We start from the raw sequence: 11,167 nt of genomic DNA, 5'->3' as shown, positions 1-11,167 counted from the left end.
ATTTGGCATTAGATGCACTTTTTATTACACATAGCATTAGCTTAGCAACCTCACTATAGCTTGCCAATACTCTTTGGCCTTACTTGTTGCCCTCAAGGATGATAAACGTTGTTCTAACACTTTAGCCTATTGCAGAGCATCTCTAAAGTCACGAAGCAGATCCCACTCAGAGAGCAGGCATGTTACTCCAGAATACATATAGAAAAACACCTCCATTTGGATTTCTCCTATAGACTCCTCACCCAGACTTTCCCTCTAGGTAGTCCACTCAGCCTTGGTTTTATGTTTTATCATCCAAAGTAAAGCTCCTATAACTGACAGTAGAACAAGAGGTATCCTCATGCCTTATGGGAAAAGGTCTCAACATCAATGGTAGGAACATGCTCCACTCTTTCTTAAGATCTTTGGTTCTTTCTTGTCCCTGTTATAATGCCCAATATATTGTATGAGACTTTTTATGATCTCCCCCCCCTCAACAATTTTATCAGAGGCTAAATTGGTGAACCAATTAGTTTAATAAGACAAGAATCTATCTCTCTCTCTTTCTCTCTCTCTCTCTCTCTCTCTCTCTCTCTCTCTCTCTCTCTCGTGTGTGTGTGTGTGTGTGTGTGTGTGTGTGTGTGTGTGTGTGTGTGTGAGTTTTTAATTTCACCAGTAGGGACAGCTTGAATGGAGCTCTATCACTGAAAAGATCATACCAGAATATATTGCAATTCTTTGATGCTGTATCTATATAACTCTCTGAAACACTTTTCAGGTATCTCCATGAGGCCAAGGGGCACTACTTGGCAGTTCAGGTGGTTAGAGTGGGGTTAAGTGAATCTTGTAAATTTCAGCTTTTCCAGCCAGATGAGTGGATTTACTTCCTCATTTTCTTGAACCACACCCTTTGTACTTTGGTCTAGAATTATAATTCACAGAAATTGCTAAACACAATAAATGTGGGCGGCCAAAGTGTATTGAAAGTGTTTACTCCATTGGGATGTGCTTGTATATATTCAGGGCCCCTAGGTCAGTAATCTCATAGTGTATTAAAAAGCATCTCATCTGGCAAGGTCCTGGAAACTTTTCTGAGATTCTGGTGAGTCAGTCAGCTCTGTAGGATCCTCTCTTCCTCCTAAACATCTGGAATAATTATAGTAGCATTTCTCCTGATGTTCTCACCCTCTCCTCTACCTCACATCCATCCTAGAGCTCATTGATCTCATCTTCTCTGCTCTTCCCCTCCAGCCCCAGGACACTGACTTTCAACAGGATGAAGACTGCAACCTGTTCCCTTCTCATCTGCGTCTTCCTTCTCCAGCTGATGGTCCCAGTGAATACTGATGGAACCTTAGACATTATTGGGAAGAAAAAGGTCAAGGAACTTCTAGCCCATCAAGGTATGAGATGAGTAGGAAAAATCATAGCTTAATCCTTGCTGATGATGACTGTACATAAGACCTAAAATCTCTTGTATCCTGGTCTAAGCTCTTAGTCCCCGTTATCCCTGCCTTCCTGACCAGGGCTTCCTTCAGCACCCTACACTTTTGAACTCTTGGATAACAGCTTAATGTTGTTGATGAAGATGAAGAAAAAGGATAGAACCTGTAATTTATAAACATATCACAAAACAAACATATTAAGCATTCAGTTAGTTCATTCAATTTTCACAGGCACTTTATGAGTTAAGTACAACTATTACTTTTTCTTTACAAATGAGGAAGCTAGATCTTAAAAGTTAGCAAGGGGACTACTTATGGAACCAGTGACACCCCCAAGATAGAGGAAGACTTATAAAAGAATTGTGAGAAAGATCATGGGCTATATCACCTTTCTCTCTTACTCAGATAACTATCCCTCTGCTGTAAGGAAGACCCTCTCATGCACTAATGTCAAGTCTATGAGCAAATGGGCCTCCTGCCCTGCTGGTGAGTAATTCCTTAAGGAGATTTTGTGAATACAGTGGGTTCCTCTGTGTCCTCCCTCATCAATCTCTTAATGCCATCTTTCTCCTAAGTCAGGTTTGTACTGCAATGGAACTGAGCTACAGTTCCAGATGTGCAGACACCACTTCCTGATTTTCAGCTCTCCAATGATGCTATTGAGGGACTTTTGGTTTCTGCCTTTCATGTCACTTCTTCCTTTATGCCAGCCCTTCCTGTCCCTCAAGTGTCTGGTAATGGATATATATGGCCTTCATTTCTTCCATAACCTTTTCCCTTGTATTGTGGGCAGCAGGAGTCAGAACAGGGGTGAATTTGCTATTAATTGAAAGACAGTGAAACTCCACCTTCCAAATCCTCCAGTTTAAGTAACTTTTGCACTTGGTTTGTTTGAAAAGAACTGTGGAATTTGAATAGCTTTTTGTTTTGCAAAATAGAGCAACTCATGTGCTTTCTAAGAAGGAAGAACAGTTAGGGACCTTCCCTCCCTTACAGTCCAAGGGCTCTGACATATCTGTCTCACATAACTATGCAGGGATGACTGCTACTGGTTGTTCTTGTGGCTTTGCCTGTGGATCTTGGGAAATCCAGAATGAAAATATTTGCAACTGCCTGTGCTTAATCGTTGACTGGGCCTATGCCCGCTGCTGCCAACTGTCCTAAGAATGGAGAGGCACAGAACTCAGCTTTGATATGATGAGTCTAACAAAACTGCAATCTCAACTTGGAAATCTGACTCATGCGCATTTGATGTATTCATATTGCCCATTAACCCCGCTTCTTGAAAAAATAAAGACAAATTTACATCTTTCTATGTTTATGTCTTCAATGTTATTACTCCAACCTTGGGATATGTCTTGCCAAAAAAACAAAACAAAACAAAACATTTTCAGAATCATAGCTTACATCTCAGTAAGGCATGTGGGATGAGTGGTTAGAAAACAGAGAGAGAATGGGGAAACAGGCTGACCCTCCACTTCTATTCCTCACTAATAGAAGGTATTAAGTATATTGTTTGGCAAGAAATGTATTAAAGAAAATACCATACTTTTATGGAGCTCAACAACTGGGACAGTGAACTCCAAGTCATATGCAGGAAGACTGTCAAAGTGCAGCCAGTCAAGGGAACATTGAAAATAATTCATTTCTTTTTTTTTTTCCATCTTTATTAACTTGAGAATTTCTTATTTACATTTCGATTGTTATTCCCTTTCCCGGTTTCCAGACCAACATCCCCCTAACCCTTCCCCCTCCACTTCTATATGGGTGTTCTCCTCCCCATTCTCCCCATATTACCACCCTCCCCGCAACAATCACGTTCACTGGGGGTTCAGTCTTGGCAGGACCAAGGGCTTCCCCTTCCACTGGTGCTCTTACTAGGCTATTCATTGCTACCTATGAGGTTGGAGCCCAGGGTCAGTCCATGTATAGTCTTTAGGTAGTGGCTTAGTCCCTGGAAGCTCTGGTTGGTTGGCATTGTTGTTCATATGGGGTCTCGAGCCCCTTCAAGCTCTTCCAGTCCTTTCTCTGATTCCTTCAACGGGGGTCCCGTTCTCAGTTCAGTGGTTTGCTGCTGACATTTACCTATGTATTTTCTGTATTCTGGCTGTGTCTCTCAGGAGAGATCTACATCCGGTTCTTGTCAGCCTGCACTTCTTTGCTTCATCCATCTTATCTAATTGGGTGGCTGTATATGTATGGGCCACATGTGGGGCAGGCTCTGAATGGGTGTTCCTTCAGTCTCTGTTTTAATCTTTGCCTCCCTATTCCCTCCCAAGGGTATTCTTGTTCCCCTTTTAAAGAAGGAGTGAAGCATTCGCATTTTGGTCATCCTTGAGTTTCATGTGTTCTGTGTATCTAGGGTAATTCAAGCATTTGGGCTAATAGCCACTTATCAATGAGTGCATACCATGTGTGTTTTTCTGTGATTGGGTTACCTCACTCAGGATGATATTTTCCAGTTCCATCCATTTGCCTATGAATTTCATAAAGTCATTGTTTTTGATAGCTGAGTAATATTCCATTGTGTAGATGTACCACATTTTCTGTATCCATTCCTCTGTTGAAGGGCATCTGTGTTCTTTCCAGCTTCTGGCTATTATAAATAAGGCTGCGATGAACATAGTGGAGCATGTGTCTTTTTTATATGTTGGGGCATCTTTTGGGTATATGCCCAAGAGAGGTATAGCTGGATCCTCAGGCAGTTCAATGTCCAATTTTCTGAGGAACCTCCAGACTGATTTCCAGAATGGTTGTACCAGTCTGCAACCCCACCAACAATGGAGGAGTGTTCCTCTTTCTCCGCATCCTCGCCAGCATCTGCTGTCACCTGAGTTTTTGATCTTAGCCATTCTCACTGGTGTGAGATGAAATCTAGGGTTGTTTTGATTTGCATTTCCCTTATGACTAAAGATGGAAAATAATTCATTTCTAATCTTTTAACATACATATATACTTTCTTACTCAAGTATCCAAGATGGCATTCATCACGGTGACTTCTATCCTGTTGCCTTTCTTCCAGATAGCAAAATAAAGTCACATCTCTCATATGTCACCAGGTCTCAGCATACTTCATCTTCCTGGGCGTAAAAGCCTACAAAATTCTGATGTATAAAAGTTACAGATTTGCAAATCCCAGTGTAGTGGGACATGCCTTGAGTCCCAGCCCTGAAGAGGAAGAGACAGGCATATCTCTGTGAGTTGAGGCCTGTCCTACAGAGCTAATTTCAGGATAGCCAGGGCTATGTAACAAAATCACGTCTTGAAAAACAAAACCAAGACAAGCAAAAACATAAATTACAGAATTCCAAACAAAAAATAATTAAGTGTTAAGCAAGTAAGTGACCCAAAGACTTGGAAGTAACTTAACCACTTTTAAGTAGGTAGACTTGAATTTCTGGCCTCCACAGTCCTGAATGAGACTGTAATTGTTACAACTTTTCAGATTACCAAAAATTATTTTAAATAATAAATATTGACAATTCAAGATAAATTCAACTACATTGATCATCACTACAATAAGAATATTCATTTCTTGTCTATTTAATAATGACAGTGGATTTCTCAAAGTTAATAACCATAAAGAACAGAAATTCAATTAGATGCATATATTTGTGAGTATATAAACTTTCTAGTGAAAAAAGCCTTATACTTCCCATTTAAAAATATATTTGTAAGTAAACTGTACTGCTATAACCAGTTCAGCTAAGTCCAAGACTTGGAGTTCCTTGAGAAAATAGGAATGACAAAGGGAAAATAGATCTTTTTACTGAGGAAGAAGAATTTATTTTACAGTTTGGTATATTTTAACGGCAGAGTGGGGTTACTGACATTGTTGGGACTTATCTAATGTTTTAGCAGTCATAAGCACTCAGGGTTAACTCCTGAACATACTTTCCCACAAAGCACACTTAAAGGCTCTCAGACTGCCCTGCAGATGTCCACTGAGATGCAGGCATGTATGAAAGCCTAGAGGAGGATTAGCAGAGTCACTCATTACCCTCGAATTTAAGTTTGTCTGTGATGAAAGTGTTACTGTACCCTCTTAATTACTTTTCAAAATATTTTGTAAAAGTTCTATTCACTACTGTACTGTTAATCCTTGAAATCATAGTTCAATTTTCTTATTTAAAGCAACTTTATTGAGCATTGTAAAATATGAAATAGACCATGCACTGTCTTGTCTCAATTATTCTAACTCTAGTGCAGGGTTTCTCAACCTATGGGTTGTCATCACTTTTGGGGTCATTAGATATTTTCATTATGATTCATAATAGTAGCAAAATTAAAGTTATGAAGTAGCAATAAAAAGAATTGTATTCCTTACCACCACAAGAGGAGCTGTATTAAAGGGTCACAGCATTAGGAAGGTTGAGAACCACTGGTCTTGTGATTTCCATTACATGAAAAATTGTATCCCATGTATTTGACAATGGCAACAAAATTCTGTATTTTCTGGTCCATGAACATATTTTTAAATTTCTTTCTGTCCTTTGCTCACTTTTCTCTGGTCACACCTGCATTCCTAAGCATTACATGAATTCTCCTGCTTCCTACCCAGCATGAACATATTAAGTAGTGTACAAGTCTCACTGTAAGTTCAGGTCAGCTTCTCTTTCTGTGCCTCTTCCTCTGCCTCTGTCTGGGCCATAAAGACTTTATTTTAACAGATGCCTGGGTCCCAATGTGTCATTAAGAAATGTATGGGTTTATAGACAGTACCTCTAAGAAAGAAAATATGGAAAGTGAAGATGGAGGTCAGAGTTTAACAACAGTAAAAGCAGAAGGCAGACTCTGTAGCAGGTTGACATATTTTTTGACTTTGTGGCCAATTTCTTGTTTTGCATTTTAACAAAATTCTGGGTTCTTTCAGAGCTGGAATGAATCCTGCCTTGGAAACAGACATGTACTGAATGCAATAATGGAATGCATACCTTTCTTGGTCAAATATTTCATTTCTGAACCATCTCTGTATAAGGTGAAGTTGTTCAGACTAGCGGATCATATAAACCAGACAATAAGAGAAATCTGCTTCATGTTTCTGAGATCATTTGCTTTCAAATTTAAAATAAATAAATCATAAAAAACTAACAGGCTTAACCCTTTGTCTCTACTTTTGGGAACAGGGACAAATATTTTCAAATGTATGATGTATCTAGATGAAAATACCATTAAAATAATCACTACATGCCATAAATATGTGCCAAGAAGTAAAGAAACAAAGATTAGGCTCAAATTGTCCTACGACCCTTGTTTCTTAGGCTGTTCACATAAGATGATACCTTGTGCTCTGGCAGTTGTCCTCCTGCTTGGAATTGAGAATATTCTTTTGTTTCTAACCCATACAGTGAATGAGTGGAGAGCAATGCCATGATCACCAAGAGGATGATAGCCAACAATCCTTCATCATATCACGCATTTACTTCTTTTCCCTGTTGAAACAATAACCAAAAAGCTTATAATGAGAGAAGTTATCAAACTTGGCAGTTTCTGCCTAGTGGATATCAAGAGAAGAAAATTGAGAGCTGCAAAGAAGAAAAAGGCAGGAGCACATCCCCACACATTCACACCCACAAGCAGAGAACCAGGGCTAAGGCAACTAGAACCTTTCAGGACACTGGCTAGAAATTGTTTCTTGGTCATCCCTTGCCTACCTCTATATCAAACTTAACATGGTGACTAGATAAGGACCTTTGCAATGTATTAACTTAACCAAATCCTATTTTCTACCAAAGGTGGGACTAAGGATGTCGGCATGTGGGTCCTATAGTTGAGATCCATCACTTTGCTCTAGTTGTCCACTTAGTGTTCCCATCCATGCATTTTTAAATTGCCTTAATGTATGACTTTCTTTGTTCTGTTACTATAAAAACTCTATGAAGCTGCTTCCACATTGGAACATTATATTTGGGAAAACCTAAATATACATTCCTAGGCCATAGTCACTCACATTTGACTACAGAATGTACTATCTCTTATTCCTTTTGAGATGAGAGCTGTATTCTTTTCTGTGAATTTTTTCTTCTTTTCATTTTCATGTATGTCCTGGGAATTGAACTCGGGTCACCAGGCTTACCAAGTGCCCTCTTGACAGCCTCCTCAACATGTATATTTTGGAGGAGCAACTGCAGACACAATGTCATGTATTCTTTGTGTTTGATCACTCTCCATATTCTCTATTAAGATGCTAATGCCTCCTTTTTTTTAACAGTAACTCTATACTTGGTAAATGGAAATATAATATATCGAAATTGATGAATGGCTTGAAGAGAAAAACTGCTAAAATGCTGTTATATGGACTACATTGTACAATTCAAATTTTATACACAAGAAGTTATTTTTTTCTTATTTAAAATAAAAAGAGAAGAAAAAGAGGAGGGGAAAAAAGAAAGAAATTGTCTCTTGAACTTTTGAAAACTTTATCATCTGGAGCTATCTTACTTCACAGATACTGCTGATGCATAGACGCTTCCACGGCATCCCTGTTTCTCAGATGTCTGCACAGTACTCAGCCTTGTTCAGCACCACAACTTACCCTTCCTACTTCCCAACCACCAGGTCCTATTTTCTTCACTATAACTCCCAATCTTTCTTTTTTTTAAAAATTGAGTAGTTTTTATTTACATTTCAAATATTCCCTTTCCTGGTTTCCCAGCCATAAGCCTACTATCCCATCCCATTCCCATTCTTCTATAAGGATGTTCCCACTCCCGAACCACCACTCTCTTCCCGCTTCCTCGTCCTGACATTCCCCTACACTGAGGGGTCCAGCCTTGGCAGGACTAAGGGCTTCTCCTCCCATTGGTGCCCAACAAGGCCATCCTCTGCTACATATGCAGCTAGAGCCATGGGTCTGTCCATGTGTACATTTTGGGTAGTGGTTTAGTCCCTGGGAACTCTGGTTAGTTGGCATTGTTGTTCTTATGGGGTTGCAAGTCCTTAAGCTCTTTCAATCCTTTCTATAATTCCTTCAACGGGGACCCTGTTCTCAGTTCAATAGTTTGCTGCTAGCATTCACCTCTGTATTTGTCACGATGTGGCTGAGCCTCTGAGGAGACAGCTATATCAGGCTCCTGTCAGCATGCACTTCTTGGCTTCATCAATATTGTCTAGTTTTGGTGGATGTGTATACATATATACACATATATGGGCTGGATTCCTGATTGGGTAGGCGTGAAATGGCCTTCAGTCTCTGCTCCAAATTTTGTCTCTGTATCCCTTCCTATGAATATTTTTGTTCCTCCTTTTAACAAGGACTAAAGCATCTGCACTTTGGCCATCCTTTTTCTTGAACTTCATGTGGTCTGTGGATTGTATCTTGGGTAATCCAATTTTTTAGGTTAATATCCATTTATCAGTGAGTGCATACTGTGTGTGCTTTTTGTGATTTGGTTACATCACTCAGGACGATATTTTCTAGTTCCATCAATTTGCCTAAGAATTTCATAGAGTCATTGTTTTTAATAGCCGAATAGTACTCCGTTGTGTAGATGTACAACATTTTCTGTATCCATTCCTCTGTTGAAGGGCATCTGGATTCTTTCCAGTTTCTGGCTATTATAAACAAGGCTGCTATGAACATAATAGAACATGTGTCTTTGTTGTATGTTGGAGCATATTTTGGGCATATGCCAAGGAGTGGTATAGCTGGGTCCTCAGGTAGTGCAATGTCCAATTTTCTGAGGAACCTCCAGACTGATTTCCATAGTGGTTGTACCAGCTTGCAATCCCACCAACAAGCTCTGTCTCCACATCCTTGCCAACATCTGTTGTCACCTGAGTTTTTGATCTTAGCCATTCTGACTGGTGTGAGGTGGAATCTCAGAGTTGTTTTGATCTGCATTTCCCTGATGACTAAGGATGCTGAACATTTCTTTAAATACTCAGCCATTCAATATTCCTCAGCTGAGAATTCTTTGATTAGCTCTGTACCCCATTTTTAATAGGGTTATTTAATTCTCTAGAGTCTAATTTCTTAAGTTCTTTGTATATTTTGTATATTAGTCCTCTATCAGATGGTAAGGACCTTTTCCCAATCTGTTGGTTTTCATTGTCCTAATGACAGTGTCCTTTTCTTTACAGAAGCTTTGCAATTTTAGGAGGTCCCATTTTTTGATTCTTGATCTTACAGCATAAGCCATTGGTGTTTTGTTCAGGAAATTTTCCTCAGTGCCCATGTGTTCGAGACTCTTCTCCACATTTTTCTATTAGTTTGAGTGCATCTGGTTTGATGTGGAGGTCCTTGATCCACTTGGACTTAAGTTTTGTACAGGGTGATAAGAATGGATTGATTTGCATTCTTCTACATGCTGCCTTCCAATTGAACAAGCACCATTTGCTGAGAATGCTATCTTTTTTCCACTGTATGGTTTTAGCTCCTTTGTCAAAGATCAAGTGATCATAGGTGTGTGGGTTCATTTCTGGGTCTTCACTTCTATTCCATGGTCTTACCTGCCTTGTCACAGTATGAATACCATACAGTTTTTATCACTATTGCTCTGTAATACAGCTTGAGGTCAGGGATGGTGATTCCCCCAGAAATTCTTATATTGTTGAGTATAGTTTTCGCTATCCTGGGTTTTTTGTTATTCCAAATATATTTGAAAATTGCTCTTTCTAAATTAATGAAGAATTGAGTTGGAATTTTGATGGAAATTACATATGAATCTGTAGATTGCTTTTGACAAAATGGCCACTTTTACTATATTAATCCTGCCAATCCATGGGCATGGGAGGTCTTTCCATCTTCTGAGATCTTCAATTTCTGTCTTCAGAGACTTTAAATTCTTGTCATGCAGAATTCTTTGTTTATCCTGCTTGGTTAGAGTCACACCGAGGTATTTTATGTTATTTGGGACTATTGTGAAGGGTGTCATTTCACTAATTTCTTTCTCAGCCTGTTTATCCTTTGAGTAGAGGAAAGCTAATGATTTGTTTGAGTTAATTTTATACCCAGTCACTGTACTGAAGTTGTTTATCAGGTTTAGTAACTCTCTGGTGGAAATTTTGGGGTCACTTAAATATACTATCATTTCATCTGCAAATAGTGATATTTTGACCTCTTCCTTTCCAATTTGTATCCCTTTGACATCCTTTTGTTGTCTGATTGCTCTGGCTAGGACTTGAAGTACTATATTGAATAAGTAGGGAGAGAGTGGGCAACTTTGTCTAGTCCCTGATTTTGTGAGATTGCTTCAAGTTTCTCTCCATTTAATTTAATGTTAGCTACTGGTTTGCTGTATATTGCTTTTACCATGCTTAGGTATGGGCCTTGAATTCCTTATCTTTCCAAGACTTAGAACATGAAGGGGTGTTGAATTTTTTCAAATGCTCTCTCAGCATCTAATGTGAAGATCGTGTAGTTTTTTTCCCTTGAGTTTGTTTACGTAGTGGATTATGTTGATGGATTTTCATATATTGAACCATCTCTACATCCCTGGCATGAAGCCTACTTGATCATGATGGATGATTGTTTTGATGTGTTCTTGGATTTGGTTTGCAAGAATTTTATTGAGTATTTGTGTGTTGATATTCATAAGAGAAATTGGTCTGAAGTTCTCTTTCTTTGTTGGGTCTTTGTGTGGTTTAGGTGTAAGCATAATTGTGGCTTCACAGAACTAAAGCCGTTACCATACTTAGTGTTTTCTTAACTCTACAGTCTCCTCTTATGATGTAAGCTGTGTTAGTCTTTCCATTTTACAGAAGAAGTCACTAGAGTTTAGAGAAGTTATATGACACATGGC

General features: G+C 39.1%; 1 protein-coding gene across 1 annotated transcript; it reads left to right on the top strand.

Moving 5' to 3' along the window:
• Positions 1 to 990: 990 nt before the first annotated feature.
• Positions 991 to 2,737, top strand: Retnla (resistin like alpha). Its single transcript, NM_053333.3, has 4 exons — positions 991 to 1,081; positions 1,231 to 1,382; positions 1,830 to 1,910; positions 2,461 to 2,737. Exons 2-4 carry the CDS (start codon positions 1,256 to 1,258, stop codon positions 2,586 to 2,588), a joined length of 336 nt encoding a protein of 111 aa, NP_445785.1. The 5' UTR covers positions 991 to 1,081; positions 1,231 to 1,255; the 3' UTR covers positions 2,589 to 2,737.
• The last annotated feature ends 8,430 nt before the right edge of the window (positions 2,738 to 11,167 follow it).

This window comes from Rattus norvegicus, chromosome 11 (assembly GCF_021556685.1).
Source record: "Rattus norvegicus strain SHRSP/BbbUtx chromosome 11, alternate assembly SHRSP_T2T, whole genome shotgun sequence".
Lineage (NCBI taxonomy): Eukaryota > Metazoa > Chordata > Mammalia > Rodentia > Muridae > Rattus > Rattus norvegicus.
Note: the sequence above shows the minus strand (reverse complement) of the source record. Positions and strands in the feature narration are given on the sequence as shown.

Coding starts and splice junctions, on each gene's coding strand:
- Retnla (NM_053333.3), top strand. CDS start 1,256: ATGAAGACTGCAACCTGTTCCCTTCTCATCTGCGTCTTCCTTCTCCAG. Junction 1,383..1,829: donor GGAACTTCTAGCCCATCAAG/GTATGAGATGAG, acceptor TCTCTTACTCAG/ATAACTATCCCTCTGCTGTA. Junction 1,911..2,460: donor ATGGGCCTCCTGCCCTGCTG/GTGAGTAATTCC, acceptor ATAACTATGCAG/GGATGACTGCTACTGGTTGT.